The sequence below is a fragment of the Corythoichthys intestinalis genome, chromosome 12 (genome assembly GCF_030265065.1).
Source record: "Corythoichthys intestinalis isolate RoL2023-P3 chromosome 12, ASM3026506v1, whole genome shotgun sequence".
Taxonomy (NCBI): Eukaryota; Metazoa; Chordata; class Actinopteri; order Syngnathiformes; family Syngnathidae; genus Corythoichthys; species Corythoichthys intestinalis.
The window spans coordinates 41149980-41167870 of NC_080406.1; the positions used below are offsets into that span (position 1 = coordinate 41149980).

A 17891-nucleotide genomic window follows, 5' to 3' on the forward strand; every position below is an offset into this window, starting at 1 on the left:
CCCAGTCAAAATAAATTGGACGTCTAGCGCCATCAATGGCAGCCAATGATTTCAGTGGGTGCCCTATAAAGAGTTACATTGTATTAACCATGAATTCAAATTACACACAGGGATTTCTACAGATTCTTAATTCTTCATTTTACCAGGCAAGGCCACAACCTCAGTATCAATCTCTCTCATTGGCTTAATGATGGTGACTTTGTCCTCATTATCCTTGCCCCTCCAACCAGCTATAGCACCTTACTCATTTATCTCCCCTAACATCCTACTCTCATCATATGACACTTAGATGAGGTTTAAGAGTTTGAGTCCCATAATGCCATCTTTTTGCATCATGTTCTGTATAAAACATGCAATACATATTATATTTTTAATCTCACATCGTATAATCTAATGTTATTTGAAATGCAATACTTCAATGTTCGTTTTGTGTAAGATTATGTACCGCACTTAGTCTGCTATTGTGTCATACAATGTAAAATCCAGTAATACAATGTTTTCTCAAGCACTCAGTGCACTTAAAATAATACACATTTTCCTGATTGCTTCTTACTTTAAGAAATGAATCCCAATGAACTGCTTATTTCCATTATTTCTTTGTTAATTCAATCTTACTTCAATTTTGAAAATGCATCACTAAATTGGTGGGGTAAACAAAACACTTTTTCCAGAGAAACATTATTTGTTGTTCTACAGTGGCAGTGATACATGAGTTGTTAGAAGATGTAAATACACTGTTGACATCATTGACCTTTTTACAGTGTTGTGGCAACGTGGTTATTGAGCAGTGTATTTAAACAAACTAGCCTTGTGGGAAAATAGATAATCAGAGATTGTCCTTAGGCTGGATTTTGTGAATGGATTTGTGTTGAGTGGTTCACTTCCTTTTTTGGCATTACCTTGACTTTTTCTTGAAATAGTAAACAAAACAACAATATACATACAGTAGTCTCATTTTGTAACCCTGGTTTTGACGCTACTTTATTGCGTTATTATTTGAATTACTAATTTATACATTTTCAATGATGATCACATGAGATGACTCATGGCATGAGCAAACGGTTTGCATTCAATGTAGAGCGTACGATGCTGATGAGAGTACATTTTGAAACTCAGAAAACTGGTTTTGCTTTGTTGTCATAATATCTTGCCTTTAGGGATGACTGACTCATGGTTTACATAACAACACAAGCTAATTACATGCACAGAGGTATAGCGGAATTAATCTTCACCTGCATCATTTGGCAGAGTCATCATATATTTAATGTGTCTTTTAATTGTCATACTGAAGCCAAATGTTGCCACCCACTAGAAATGAACTAAATGATGATTTCTAAAGTTTTAAAGGTTTTAATTGGTCCGTATTGTGCTGGCAAAAAATTAATCAATTAAGCCAACCTACTATGATGCAAAAAATGTAAATCAGGCCTCAGAGTCAGACTAAAATATGCATTAAGGTTAATTAACTCTATGACCCTTTAACCTATGTTCTGCCTCAGAGGCATATTTAGCAACCACACCAACAACACGGTTGCTGCAAGGTTATGAACACACAGTGGGCTGGGGAAAAAAATGAAATATTGCAAGCGGCCTTCAAAGTTTAACGTGACCCAGACAGAACTGTTGACCTCCCGAAACTCATCTCATCCACAAACTCATGACACCCTCCTTGGAGCAGCTTAGCCGAGTGTGTCGCTTCCCGTGCTGAAAAGGCACAGAGGTTTTGGGGAGCTTGTCAGTTGAAATCTGTCAAAAGTACTCAGTGGACTTACTGGAGCCTAAGGAGTACAATACCCCAGACCCAGAGGGCTTATCCCGCGAACTCAGACATCTCACATAGAAATCAACTTTGTGCATCAGAAACCTAACGCCCTGCTTGACACCGAAGTCCTATTGTTTGGCTCCAGCAAAGTACACATTACTTGTATTTGCTGTGCTCTATTTACGTGACCAGAAATAAGGGGAGGGATTAGAAGTTCCTTTTCCTCTCCATGTTTTTTCATCCCGTTCCTTAACTGAAGGTAATCACGTCATCTGTTGTTTCTTTAGATAGGCAAATAAGCCTGCAGTTTTCCCCTTTCCTAGTGGTTCTATCCTGACCTTCCTCAATAGGAAGGGAGGTGCTTGAGGAAGACTCCAAACAACTTCCTCAAAACTTCCACAGCTTGTGAGTGTAACTTTTCCTATGAGTGTTACAGAGCAGCTGGTGGCTGCTATCGAGGGATCAAACATGACGGATAAAAGATGACTTCATCCTAGAGTGTTAACTATGGATTATATTTTCCGACATCTTTCGGTAGGACAATTTTAATGGGTTCTTGAAATGGAATACTGACTGCCTAAAGGTAAATATAACCATCTGTTCAGATTTAATTATAGATACATACACCTATACATACTGTACAAACATACAGTCCATACATATATACTGTACATACATACATACAGTACCTATATACATGTAGTTTTCGTCTTTTACTCAGAAAGCATAAACATTTTGTGTTTACTCTTAACAGAAAAAGTACACTTTAGTTTTTGTTTATCAATCTGAAAAGAATATGAAGTGTGTAAGCCATTGTAAACTACACACTTACACAAGCATAACTATCCATATAAAGTTTGCAACCAGGTAGACAGGGGAGAGGAGGGAGCTCTTCTACCTTTGTAAAATTGAGGAATATTGCATCACAGTATAACAAGAATGAAGTTCTGTTTTACAGACAATGTTTAGTTACAGAAATAATTCCCCAAGTGAAACAAACTATCACTTTCTTTCAGGTTTTACGCAGAAGCACAAGCGAATGTGTGTCCAAATCCTCTGAATAATTTTCTTAATCGGCTCTTCTCTGTTAGCATGAGAGAAAAACAGGAAAGGAAAGGGAGGGGAAGGAGATTTTCGACTCAAAACCTATGAATTACACTATGCTCTTTAAGCTCTGATAAGCTACTAAGAGCTTATCTGGTTCTTTTCACTACAACCATTTGTTAACATAGCCTAACTACAACTTTTTGGGAAAAATTCCAATCGCGGAATTCCCTAAATTCTCTTTAGACCCACGCACAGTTAATCAAGTGTTGTGCGATAAGATTGACTGCCTTCTTCTTGTTTCTTTTACAAGGAATACACAATCTCACAATGTTATAGCATGCGTTTTGACAATATTTGCTGCTCAAAATCCATCCAAAATGTAAATAAGAAACCAACACTTGTTCTCCCTTGCCTTTAAAAATCTGATTCTCAATCTGCCATGGTTAATTAAATGCTTGAATGCAATGCACTTCACCTTTCAAATGAATTCTGCAAATCTAATACTGGATCTTTGTTGGAAACAGGAGTGCCTCTTGTGTTTACTTCAAGTTTCAGCAGATATTGCCATTTTCAAGATGTGCATATCAGCTCTTAAGAGTTATAACATTTCCAAGATTGTTGAACAACACAAAGCAAATAAGTAGGTTGCTTTTTGAAGTTTTCAAAGTTGCAGTATGAATACTGTTTTTTTTCTAGCTAGATAACCACACAAGTCTTTTGGGAAAATGGGTAAAAATTAACTTACATGTATAGATCTGAATATTATATAGATGTATAGAATATTTATAGTCTGACTGACAGGAATGGACGTCCAAGCCATTTGAACTGGAAATGCTGACGAATTAACATTTGTTCAATCACTGCTACCCCTCCCAGTTTAAATGGAATGGATATCTACTGGTAACAAAAAAATTAAACTTTACCACAGAAGCATGAAAAGAGCCACCTTATCGGACGTCCTCCTAAAGAAGAAAGTATCAAATTACAAAGTGACAAAAGCTCATTCTTTTCTCTCAGGAACAATCCATGGCCAGCCTTCCGACACAATGAAAGACCGCTTGAAAGAGTTACTGGAGAGAACTCAGAATTCTCCTGATTCAGGAAGCATAAGTTTTAACCCTCTGTCCGAGGAGGAAGATGGCACTGACAAGTCTGTGGTCGTCGGGGTCATAACACCTGAGGCCGTGATATTTGAGGAGGAGCCAGTCATTGACAACTTTCTATCGGAAGTTCAGCAAATCCGAAATGATATTGTTGCACTGGAAATCGAGGTTAGTAAGAGCTGTGGTTTTCAACCTTGAGCCAAGGCAGCATTTGGAATAGGTTTTTTAGCTCATTGGCTGCCATTGATGGTGCGAGAAGTCCAATCCTGGGGCAAACGAATGATTGTTGATTCACCCCTCCCAGTCCAAATAAATGGGTCATCTTCAGCAGTCAATTGTAGTGAAAGATGAGCATTAACAGCCAGTCTTCCCAGTTAAAATGAATTTGATGACTACCGTTATCAATGGCAGGCAATTACTTCATTGTGGGTCACACTCTTGGGTACACTTTATAATAACTATTCGTTATAACTAGTTAATAGATCATTAGTAAACTGTTAATGATATATTGTTGATTTGTGAAGTGTTTCTTAACAATTTGTTAAGCATTTATAATTATGCATTATACATAGTTAATATGTCATAAATAAACTGATGGTTAATGAGTAATACAGGACTTGTAAACTATGTCAATGATTTATACCTACACTTTATAAATTAGTAATACCATAAACAAGTTATTGGTAGCTTACTAACTAATGACTTATTAAGTATCAGTTGATAGTTAATTCATGTTATTGGGACGTTGTTCCAAAGTTGCAACTACTCCTCATTTCTTAATTGTTAGTGAATGAGGAATAAGTGCTACTTGAGAATAATGTCCCAATAGCATCTATAAGCTTATAACTATACATAATATATTAACTCACACTTTACAGATCAAAAATAAAATCCCAGTAACATATATAAGCTTATAACGATACATATTATATTAACTCACACTTTACAGATCAATCATCAAAAGTTTGCTAACCATCAATTGAATTTTAAAGAACATCTATTAGCTTGAACAAGTTCAAGGGAGAGAAATCTGATGTGATATTTTAAAATGTACGCCTTTCTGTATGCTGTACATACCTAAGAAACACAGAAGATGAAATGTTGAACATTTTGTATAATATATAGAAAAACATATACTAATACAACACATGGCAGAACAACAAAATACTAGTAAAAACCCATGAGTTTGTGACACCTTTAGTGCTTAACACGGGATAAACTGAATTTATGAGGGACATTTAAGATCCATACATCACAGCAAGCTGTTAACACGTACAGTAAAAAAAAACATTTTTTCACAGTTTAGTAACGATGTATTAATTAGTTATAACGGTTAGTTATTATGAAGTGCTACCCTTGTTAAATTTAGGGTACTTTTGAATCATTCCCTGTACATTTAGGGGCATTGCAATCGCTTCCTGTTCCTTTCTAGGTCACTTACGTCGTATTTCGGGCCATTTGAAACTGAATGGACACGTCTTTGGAGCTACATGGGGAAGGTTTTGTCAGATTTTGGCAGAATCTTACATTTTTGCTCAAAACTATCTAATGACTTTTGCGTGCATTTATTTTGTGAATGTTTTGATGTGTAAATTATGGGAATTTTTGCCCCATCCCCCCCCCCCCAGAAAAAAAAAAAAATTAGGACAAGTAGCAATTTGAAAATTGATGTTTTTTTGCCATTGGAAATGAATGGGGCTTTTTTTTCTCAGTGAGCTTGAATTTTTGGCCCAACCATGAAGATTAGGGGGAGAAATTGAAAAAAGGGTCTGCGTCATGTAAATAAATTATAGCAATAATAGTGTACAGAATACGGAAATAAAAATATATGTAAATCATTGTAAAATATGGAGTTGTGTGATTAAACGCTGGACGTATTGTATCGTATAAATGGCACTTATGTCAACACACAGGTTAATTGCTCATAATCGAAAAGCATTTATTTATTCTACCTTCCATTAGACATCACTGTCATGAATAAATGACACTGTAAACAATACACGGCCAAAAAATATTTGATATTGTACTGGTCTTCATCAAAAGATATGTCTTATAGTTGTTAATCTCTGATCTCAACTAGGTCCTTAAATTCGGCCAACAACAAAAGATGTTGGTTGCAACTATGCGCCGTTTCAGTATAATGAAAAAAGAGAGCAGCATAACGAGGGACATCAAGCTCCAAGCTGAGAGCCTCCACCGACGTCTGGACAAGCTTTCCAAACAAGTGCAAAAAACAGAAGAGCAGCACGGTCCTACTGCTGTTACAACAAGAATACAACGCTCTCAGCATACATCAGTCTACCTCAAATTCCAGCAGGTGGGGAAATGAGACTGGCCTTTGTTTGCTTTTGAAACTTATTTTCTGTTCGTACATGACGTCAAAAAGATTTGACTAAACTGTGTCTCAGCCCCAAAAAATACATCTTTAGCTACTTTTTATACCATTTTGTGAAGAGGGTAGCATAAATCAAAGATAAAAAAAGATAGATTTTCAGCATGGAATACTAAAGTTGTTACAACCAAACTGGGCAATCACTTTTATTTACACTATGTATTCACTTTATTACTGTTTTTCTGCCCAGGGCTACAAAAGAGATTAAGATAGGACCCAAATGTCTTCGTTAATTTCCTTCCTCCTCATTTTTAAAATCTTTTTTTTTCTTTTAATTCTGTCATATTTATGCAGGTAATGCGGCAGTATAATGAAGGACTGTTGACCAAGCAGGAGCGCTGCAAGCACTTCATTATCCGGCAGCTAGAAGTCTCGGGAAAGGATGTGACGGAAGAGGAGGTGAATGAGATGGTTGCCACGGGAAAATGGGAAGTTTTCAATGAAAACCTGCTAAATGATGTCAAAATCACTCGGTCCCAATTGTCAGAGATTGAACAGAGGCACAAGGTGAGAGTAACGACTTCTTCGCACCCTACATTTACTATTATCACCATTATCAGTGACAGGCAAACCAGGTATGCTCTAAAAATGAAGTGTTTTTCCATTAACCATACAGTATAGACATATTACCACTTATAACACTGAAATTAAGGAAAAACAACCTCCTACCCCCAATAAAACCTAGTTTTAACAGGAGGTGGGGTATTATCAAACTTGCAGGATATGTTTGTAATGTGAAATGGAATAGGAGATTTAATTTGTTTTATTTATTTATTTATTTAAATATAGTTGTTCTTTTTAATATGGTTTTTATTTGTATTAGTTAACAATAAGCGCCACTTGTCCCTCTAAAAAGCTGGACGCCGACCGCACGGGGCCACATAGCTAGTTAGCATGCCGGAGTCTCATTCGTTATCGGAATTAACCAGACAAATCGCTCCATAAATGTTCTTTGAATTCTAGTTTTCGTTGTTTTGTTTTGTTAAATACTGTATGTTTCCTTATTACAGTTATTTAAATAATTAACTTATTGGCTGCCATTGACGGCCATAGACGGCCAATCCATTTTGACTGGGAGGAGCTTAGAGCGATCGTTCGATCCCAGGCAGTCCCTCCCAGTCAAAAGGAATTGAACGTCTATCGCCATCAATGCCACAAAAAAATGAACATTCAATTCCAGCCATCCCAGTTCAAATGGATTCTTATCTAAAACATGTTTAATTAATTTACACTTCCTGATTCTAACTGACACTGTTACGTGCTAATATTCTTCAGGAACTCTTGAGCCTTGAAAGCAACATGATGGAGATGAAGGACCTCTTCATGGATATTTTTATGTTGGTGGAGGAACAAGGGACCCACATTGAGCACATCCAGACCAATGTGGAACGGACCCAGGACTATGTGGCAGCTTCTAATGAGAAGTTCAAGTTGGCCGCCAGGTACAAAAAAAAGAACCCCCTTCGTCGGCTCTGCTGCTGTTGTTGCCCTCCCTGGAAATGCTGCTTTTAAAGTTCGGCGAATTGGAATCTAGAGGCTGGTATTTAAAGTGTCTCCCTTACCTGTTGGAAGTAAACAACATTGGAATCGAGTGCCATTAAAGTGAAGGTTATGGTACCGCAATTCTTGCTGTTGAACACGGCAACGGCGAAGACAGATTCAGCAGAGCATAGAAAACAATTAAGGGGGAGGCCAGGAATTGATATTTGAGGCACTTATTTCTTTGAAGAGAGTGTGAAGTGACTGCTATTGGAAGAGACAGTTCACTGAGTGCTCTTCACCAACATGACTGTGTATTGGAGACCTTCACTGTCATCTGAGAGAGGTCATAAACAAGACTTCTACCTCTGCAACTGTCATTGCTTCAACACACATTCCATTCGCCATTGTTTGAAAGTTTTTTTCGAACACGCGCTTTTTTTTTTTTGTGACAAAGCACTTTGCTAAAGCTCAAATTTGATATTGTTAGGATTAGGAATTAATTTTTTTTTGTCCATCATAAATCAACAGAATTAGCTTTTGTGCAATGGATTGAACATTTCAGTCCAGTGGAACCCGACAAAAAGGGTCATCTTATTTTTACATTTGACTTAAAAATGTTTAAATGTTATTTATTTGCACAATTTATAGATAGTGTATGATTTAAGATTGTTGCCGCTGGAACCTTGCATGGCTTTCTGTATTTTTTTCGGAATATAAGGCACACTTAAAATCAGATTTTTCCCCAAAATTGTCAGTGGACTTTATGGTCCAGTGCACTTTACGAATTCTGGTTGTGTTCAATGACCTTGAACCTAATTTGTACGAGCTTACAGGATTATACGGCTCCAATTATGTGCTCAAGACACACATTCATCAAACCCAGAATTCAAATAATAAATAAATGAAAGACAACAGATAAAGAACAAATGACAAATGGAACTTGTAATATGGTGCACTTCATGTATGAAAATAAACATGTTCTTTGACGGTGAACTTTATAGTCTGGTACGCTTTGTCTTTATATTCCGAAAAATATGGTAATTTGATTTAGATTATGCTATAGGGAAAAAGACAAAAAATATCATGGATTCAAATTTATCATATATTGACCAACGTAATTAAAAGTTGGGCTGCTCTTTAAGTGTATGTTCATCTGGATGCCAAAACTAAATAAAAATAGATTAAAAAAAAAAAAAAAAAAAAAAACAAGCAAGACGCATACTGAATTTCTATATGTATATGTATAAAATAATTTATGGCAAATATTTATAAATTGACTCTTAACAATGGATAGATACACCCCTCTCATGGTAAACCAAACAAAAATGAGCAATACCCTGAGTCTAGTGTCTCAGATAACTTGGGTGTGGCAATGAGAGACGGGAAAAACAGGATTTTCAACAATTACGAAATCAAATGTGTTTTGTGTTCCCACGAGACCATCTGTGCAAATAGAACCGTTAACTCGGGGTAAAGATGTGCACTTGAAAATAAAAAAAATACATAAAACATGGCGCTTTTTTTTTTTGTTTTAAACATATTTCAATTTAAGCTTGAAAAGCATAAATGTTAGGGCAGACTGGCAGGATTGACATTTAAAACGACACTTTGACATTTCTACCAGATATTGGCCATTCACATGCCATCTAATAAACACTACATATCAATGTTTTTTGTGTGGGTGGGGGTGGTCTTGTAATTTACAATCATCCCCTGGGTCTAGTAGAGGAAACAGGTGGGATTTCTGTGAGATGTTTACTGGCATTTCAGCACCGTCATAAAACGGTGTGTTTTTCCTGAGCCTTCCACTGATTGCAGTGACATTTTGAAAGAAAAAAAAACATGAATGTCCCAAGTATGTAAGGCGTAAAATAGAAAGGAAATGACATTATATTATTATGCCGCCTACCATGGTGTGCTGCATGACCTCACAGGGAAAGCAGGATTTAGAGCAGCAACAATGCCATCCAGTGTTCACTTACATAATTACCAGTTGAATGTATTCATTGGCTCGCCTGTTTAAATGCAGACAACAGTTTGATTTGTGTACTTACTACTTTAAACCACTTGGATTGGGAACAACCACTTTAGTTGGAATTCAGAATGTCAGTCTTATTTATTAAAACTAGTTATTAAGTTTTATAGCTGGAAATAAATTTGAAACTATGTATGGAACAATTGTTATTGTATGACTATGAGAACCCAAAAGCCATCAGTCAGTTTCATCCACACAGAAACACAATTGTCTTCCCACCACTTGCCACTTTAACATCCACTAGTCTCAATTTTATTATTTTACCACCGAGACACTGAGATGACATTAGTGCCTGTTTTACATCCATTAGAATCAAACTAAAAGATTGAAAATGTTTGTATCATATAGTGCCCATTGTTTTCTATTAGTTTTTACCCTATTCTTATGAGAAGTTCCCAGTATTTATGCTAAATACATGACGACTGTGAAGGTGTTGTTCAAAAAATCATTAACTTTCATACAGTTACTCTCACAACAAAACCCGGTGGCAGCAAACATAGCACTACTGAAAATACCTTGCTAATTTGCTCTGCTCGTTGGCGGCCAAACCCATTACAACTGTTCAAATGGCTATATGTCAGTTAAGTTCAAAATTATTCAACCCCCCACTACAGTATCCTGTTATAGTCTGACGTTTAGGTTTTATCCTATTCATAATCACATCAAATTAAGACGGTTAAATTTGACAACTACATTTGTTTATTTTACGTTGAAATACATTGATAACAAAGAGAAAAAAAAGAAATGTCTGACTTGTTAAGACACAATAAATGAATATGAATCATGTGTTTTATTTTAACACCCCACGCACCCCCCCCCCCCCCACACACACACACACTTAAAAAAAAAAAAAAAAATGCTTTTGCTCAAACCTTTCTCTACGATGAATTATTCTGAGCATTGGATGAATCAGGGAATATACATAAAATACAGTTTTATATTATGGTTCTGGAAATGTTAACTGTCATATAACATTTTATTCAATACTCAAATGTCTGAACACAAAGCTTTTGTTTTGGAAATGTATCTCTATATAAAATTTTAGAAACCCCCACACAGTCCCCTATGCTTCAGTGGTTGCTCATAAGAAAGATATGTGTCCAGTAGAGGGAGCTAATATCCAATAATTATTATGGGCCTTTCCTAAACATGTGTTATGCAAACATCTGTGACACACATTGGGCCAGAGGTGAGGTGAAAATTAACTGACATGCGGAGGAACAAATTCGCCGCTGAGGACGGAGTCTCACTTTATGAAGGTGGAAAAATGAATTGCTGGTCTCTGATAGGTAATTTTCTCTGCAATGCAATTAGCATGCACTTTACACATACTGCATGTATAAGCAGATGTAAAAATACAAAATCTCTCTTTATTTTCCAAAAGACCTTAATTGAAAGACAATAAATAAATGCATTATGCGTTTTTGTCTTGGTAAGTCATTATTTTGACCTTGTGAAATGGCTCACAAGCTATTATGAGCAAATAAGATGATGTTGTCTCGGCTTAGTCCAGTCAGTGTAACACGAAATATGATCTTGACTCCATGTTCTACTTTGCCCTGTCGACAAATCCCACAGAAATTGATTAGATGGCTCCCAAAGTTTTATAATTTTATTTACTCGATTGGATAACTGAGAAGGGAAACCGTGTGCGGTCGGTCCAGTGTAGATACGGTAAGTGCATTCAGCACAATTCCTGCTATCATAATCAAAAGTGGAAAGTTGTGTGTAGTCTACAAGTCAAATGTAATTGTCTTGTTAACATTAAGATATATTGTATTGTGTGCATGAATGTGCGTATCAAATTGCCTGGCTCGGCCAGACAGTATGAAATATCTTTAACCAGCACGTCACATTACAAAACTGTGATACTCTATGGTATATGTGTCAAACTGGTGGCCCAGGGGCCATATCTGGCCCAACACATCGCTTTTTGAGGCCCACAAAGGTAAAATGTGCATCAAATTCATGTTTTACGCAAAAAACCCCGACTACTTTTTCCCTCGTTTTGGACCCGTGGCTTATAGTCCAATGTGGCTTATTTGTTAATTTATTTGGGTTCATAGGTAACTTGGTTTGTTCAAAAGACTGTCATAAGACCGTCACAATTTTGACATGACTCTTTGGGCATCAGTGAATGCTCATGGCAAATGTCATTCAGTGTCATCCAGGAAATTTTGTCACTAACTTCATTGATGTCCAGCTTAAGTGAGATAATTTGCTGGATGACACTCAGGGACATCTGTCATAAGCATTCATTAATGCCCATGACAGTGTCAAGTCAAAATTATTACAGTCTTATGATGCCGCAGTCAAATAAAGTGTTACGTTTTATTATCTTTTGGTGTAAACATCCCATGATATAGTCCGGACAGCTGTGGCTTGTAGTCCAGTCCGACTTATCTATGAACAAATGCCATTTTCATGTAAAATTTGGTGGGTGGCGGCTTATAGCCAGGTGCGCCTTACAGTCCGAAAATGACGGTATATGATTTTGTTGTAGTACAGAAATCACAGAATCTTGAATTGAATTTTTTCCTTCCTTTTTTTAAAAGTAGAAATACATTTTAAAATTTTCAAATAAAGATATATTAACTGTTTTTTTGTTGTTGTTGTTAAAAAGAAATTATTTACAATTTTTCACTCTTTTTTGTTTTTATTAAAAAATGTAAATAAATAATGTATATTTACAAATAAATACATATTTAAAAAGATAATGATTCTGTTTTGCCTTTATTTTAATCTTAGCCTTTCAGTAGAGTAGATGACACATTTTCTAATGGCTATTAAATATATTCCTATTCAAAAAAAAAAAGAGAACTCTCAGCCTCAAATATTATTTGACTTCTCCCAGTCACATTCAGGCGAGTAAACCAATAAAATAAGAGTGACATGTTAAGCAAAGTATTTACAGTGATTCAAAAAGAAGAAACACTTAAAAAAAAAAAAAAAAAAAAAAAAAGAATACATATGAAATGTGGTCAGAAGTGAACATGTTAGTAACTGTGTGCAGAGAACTCTTTAAATAACAATTGATTCATAATCTTTGTGTTGTGAAGTGTGTTTCTAGTGAAATATGACCTACAGCATGGGAATTGAGTCTGCCCCAACTAAGTGTCACAGTGTAATGGATTACAGTGGCTTGGCTCCAGTCGGGAACCACCTCAGGGTCTTCATAAAGCTCCTGACTACTGGCCAGATTTTTGTTTGTCTCACACAACCACTGCTTCGTTTGCCCCAAATCAACAGAGGCTTGATTTGGTTGAACAAATAGGGGCGTTAATAACTAAAAGAATATGGGCAACCTATATCTAAAACAAACTAGCAATAAAACTGTGAGAAGCTTCTCATATTGTAGATCATTTCAAAATGTATTGCTGCATTTTGTTGAGTCAGCTTAATTGTCATTAATGCCACTGCTGATGAAGACTGTCTTCAAGGAAAATACTTTTTTAAATTGTGGCTCTTTGCATTCTTCCAAGAGATCAAACCATACAGATGGTTTTGCTTAAGTGAGTATTACAACAAAACATCGATATTACGAAATTTAGTTGATTTTGTTTCCGACTTAAAATACAACTATTAGCTTTTATAGTATACTCATTTAACTCATTTTCTTCCATTGACGGCGGTAGTCGAATCCATTTTGACCGGGACCCAGTCATATTGGATCTAACGTTCATTGACATCAATGGAACTGAAAGATTCACAGCCAGTAATCCCTGATTTAAAGAATTGGATGTTCATCTTAACTATGGCATGCAATGGGTTAACTACTATGGAAAAAAAAAACCAACAACTTTTGAGTGTTATTAAATAGTATCAGCGCAAAAAAAAAAAAAAAAAAAAAAAAGGATTTCGAAAATAAAGTTCTAATGTTAAAATACTATTACAACAATAGTCATATATTGCATTATTACAGAAAATAAAAATCACCATATTATGAAAAAAGTCACAATATTACGAAAATAAAGTCTTATGTTGTAATATTACAAGATTAACATAATTAATATTACGTTATTTTAGATAAATTTATGAGAAAAAAGTTGGGATGTTACATGAATTTTTTTCATAATTTTACGAGAAACAAATAACGTTACGTAACTTTACGTAATATTACGAAATTAAAGTCTTAATATTACTAGGAAAAATTCATTATATTACATGATTAAAGTTTTTTTATTTTACATCTTTTCATTACGCAATATGTATGGATGCTGTGTGGCTAAATTAATTTCTATATACCGTAGATAATGCTTCGTCGCCGCCGTTAAAATGAACATTACTGAAAGCATCTTGTCAGGCTGTATTTTAGAATCACTTTCATTAGTAAGAAAATCCTTATCTTTTGGCACATCTACATCAAATTAAAATTAATACACATATTTTTAATAATACTTTGTTGTAGCTCCATATTTATGTGTTCATTTATGAAGGTGGTTCAGTGCTACGTAAAGTAAATCGCAGCTAACTTAGGTATTTAGCCGTACTACCATACGCAGAGTTTAAGGGGGCGCATTCATCCCCCTGGTGGCAGAAAAGTGTCATTGCATTTATTGAATTTCCTATATATGATTTTTAAATTTTCCGGTAAAATAGTGTCTATAAAAGTTGTAAAGCAATAAAACAAACAACAAAAATGAATGAAATGAACCAAAAAAAAAAAAAAATTATAATGGGTCAAAATTATTTTTTGAACAGATCATGTGACTTAGACCTCAGACAGTCATTTGCTTTGCTTAGCCAAAACCACCTGAGGACCGAAGAAGCAAGATGAATATACGTAATTTTTTCAAACCTAAGCTTTCAAAAGCGACAACAACTACTGAGCAAGAACCAAGGATTGAACATGTGGCCCATGAAACGCCAGAGAGCACCGCCAAGATCCTGAGCAGAGTTTCAATTTGCCCAACTAACGCTAACTGTACAACAGAGCCACCACCGGCGGGCGTACCATAGTCAATGGATGACAGTCTTGGTGAAAATTATAGCTGTCCTAAGCAGTCTGATGTACAATTTGACTCAAAAATGATGAGAGACAAAAAAATGCTAATTTTCAACTTATTATAAATATTCTTGTAAGTTAATTTTACTGCTGACACTGCGTTTCGGGGTCATCAACATGTTGTGCCCCCTGCCCCAAAAGTCAAATTCCGCCTATGCGTAGTAGATAATACATATTTTATGGACGCCATGGTTTTGTTTCCCCCCCCAATCCCCACTTCCTAAAAATAGTCAATTGCCGTATAAAAAAGGGTTAAATAAAGTAGACCCTATTTAATGAACAAAATTGATGGGATACGTATTGAGCTTTTCTATATGTAGTTGCAATTTTTATAATAATCATTATTATAAATTCATTTTGGCTTTGTACTGCATTCAGTCGTGTCTATGATGATTGGGGTACGTTTATGGAGAAGGTTCACCTTCATAGTGACTCCTGACACATTTAACTGAGCTGTGTTTGGGAGATGGAAGTGCGGAAGAAAAAAGGACTAATCGTGAATACATTAGGTTTTATCCAGAGCCAGCAATTCTATTTACAATGTTTTTTGTTTTTTTTTTCTGAGGGGGGCTCTTTCTTAGTCAGTTAATGAGATTATATATATTTAAAAAAAAAAAAAAAAAGTCAAATAAATGGAATATAAATTGCCATTCCGCGTAGAGGAAGGAATTGGAAAAGGGAGGGATTCCACTAGATGACTGAAAGCTATAATTCGACTTAATGCATTCAGTGAACAGCACAGTTATGGGAAATGAAATAAATAGCCATGTTGTGTGACGACTAAGAATTTCAATCGGTTGAGAGTTTTAAAAATGGTGGAAGAAATGTGGCTTGAATGAAATAATTTTACAGTAAGTGCAGACTCATTAGATAGGGTGGATTTATATTGCATGCATGTGACAATGCAGCACACACAATACTGCACCTTTTTGCTGTCAAAAATGTGAGTTAGTTGGCTGCTAGCTAATTAGCTCTTGTATAACTTAGCTGTTTAGCTATTTGTAATATATTTTATTCTATTCAAGAGTGACACTTAGTCGAGCAATTCTGGATGATTGACGCAGATTTGGGCCAGTTGCAAAAAAAAAAAAAATAACTGCATATATTTTTTCTGAAGTATTTCTTAGATTGTCCAGAGAATCTGTCTTGGCGCCCAATTTCATTTCTACATGGTGTTGTATATTCACAAGTGCATAGTGTAAATCCAGTCTCATTGTTCTTTTTCCTCGGGACATTTTCACTTGCACGCCACTTAGTTCCTCCCCACTGAAGTTGCTGTGACTGTCCTGGTTTGCATGGATGCTGGATGAAATCCATACGGAGGAATCCCGTGGAAGAAAATACAGACATCAGCCCATGATATCAAAATAACACAGCTGCCACAGCATTCATAAATACTCTTAGGACTTTTTGACGAAAGAACAGATGGTTTTCCGATACAGCAACATTCTTCAGATGATGGTTTTAAGGGCTTTTAGAGACAGTGTTACTTTTCTTCACAGTGGACATCAGGAACTACGTGATGGGATATAATCTATCTTGTCAGCAATCCCACAGTGAGGGGAAACATCTTTTCGGATACGACATTCATCACTATCACTTCGGATAAGTTGCACTTTTTGAGATTCTAAATCAACTAGGCGCTTGCATGTGAACAATAAGAATTTCCATCTTCTCATTAGCAGTCAATAAACAGAAGCAGTTGTGAGAAAAACGCTTGAAACAAATCTCCGGTAGTCTTGTATAAAACCTGCTGTATGGAAGTGCAATTTTGATGACTGAGTTAGCCATACATGTTTTTTCCATACCTCTCCTGATTAGAATGTACTGTGTGCTGTACTAAGTGAGGGTACGTGTCTCATGTCTGTTTTATAGTATGTAAATGTTATATTTTAGCATATCAAAGATCACACCAAATGTTCAATCACACCAGCTATTTGGTAATACAGAACAATTACAAAAGTAATATAAGCTTTTGTATGACATCTCTATGCTGACAGCTGTTCACGAATGGAGAAAGGTTTAGTCCACTGTACCATCTAAGGAGGTCACTATGATAGAATGATCCTACACAGGTGCTGAAATCCATCCCCCTCACAAATGACACTATGGCATGCAGAGTTACTGAAATATGTGCTGATACAGAGGAGCAACTGTACCATCCTGTGGGAGTCAGCTGATGATTACTTTCTATCACTCAATATATGGTTCTTTTTAAAAATACTTTTAACAGACTCAATCAGAGAGATAATATCCAAATGGCTTCATCTGAAAGGTCATTGATGCACATACCACTGAAGTAACCCCTTCGTAAAAACTGTAGTTCCAGAATATCATAACTGTCCTCAGTGGCTGTTTCTTCCTACCCCATGGCGAAATCTAAAAAAGTCAGTCTCTCCCCAAGTCTCTCTGTTTCACTACGAAGGCAATAAATAAAATTAAGTACGTTTGAAATGATGAATTGTCCTGACAGTTGAGTCATGAGAGCAATGATATCTTTGAGCATCATCTTTTTATCCCTCGAGTCTCCAAACGACACTGACATGCTTGTTTTTAGAGTTGTTCGACAGATGACAGAAGAATTTCTTAACGAACAACATATTGATAAACAAACAAAAAAAAAAATCTAAATTAGTTAACCCTTTAACACCTGGGGCTATTTTGTCCGAATTTGCATGCCTTTGATGTTGAAAGAATTGTTCACTATGGCCTGGTTGGGTCCCTTTTTTCAGGACACCATAACCTTCATGTCCAAATTGTTGTTTTCTTCACTGACCAATTATAATCAACATTTTGGACACAAAAAGACGAAAAATTCCCAAACTTTTTTGTCCAAATTTGTAATGTTGATGCCCCATTGACAACCAACCGTTTTGAAGCTTGATAATATGTATTTACCTTACTAGGATATACATGCAACAGAAAAAAATGAGACTGAATAGTTTTATACTTGATGATTCAACAGAAACAGCAGGTATGGTCATTTAGGCGTTTTTGTCTTTTCTACATACTATGATTAAAACAGGTTATATAGAGTAAACCAACAGTGCAAAATAGTGAACATA

At 35.8% G+C, this 17891-nt stretch overlaps 1 protein-coding gene across 2 annotated transcripts; it reads left to right on the top strand.

The window, feature by feature from the left end:
• Positions 1-2065: 2065 nt before the first annotated feature.
• On the top strand, positions 2066-8995 carry LOC130927517 (syntaxin-19-like). Of its 2 annotated transcripts, XM_057853408.1 has the most exons (6): positions 2066-2345; positions 3334-3449; positions 3827-4080; positions 5993-6229; positions 6599-6811; positions 7580-8995. In XM_057853408.1, the coding sequence occupies exons 3-6, from the start codon at positions 3856-3858 to the stop codon at positions 7814-7816; spliced, it is 912 nt and encodes a 303-aa protein (XP_057709391.1). In that variant the 5' UTR covers positions 2066-2345; positions 3334-3449; positions 3827-3855; the 3' UTR covers positions 7817-8995. The 2 variants fall into 2 exon arrangements, with proteins under 2 accessions (XP_057709391.1, XP_057709390.1); XM_057853407.1 differs by lacking the exon at positions 3334-3449 and having other exon boundaries at positions 2068-2345.
• The last annotated feature ends 8896 nt before the right edge of the window (positions 8996-17891 follow it).

Bases quoted from the DNA above. Each gene is read 5' to 3' on its own strand.
- LOC130927517 (XM_057853408.1), top strand. From the start codon at position 3,856: ATGAAAGACCGCTTGAAAGAGTTACTGGAGAGAACTCAGAATTCTCCT. The intron at 4,081-5,992 runs GTTAGTAAGAGC...GATCTCAACTAG, and splicing joins TTGTTGCACTGGAAATCGAG to GTCCTTAAATTCGGCCAACA. The intron at 6,230-6,598 runs GTGGGGAAATGA...ATATTTATGCAG, and splicing joins TCTACCTCAAATTCCAGCAG to GTAATGCGGCAGTATAATGA.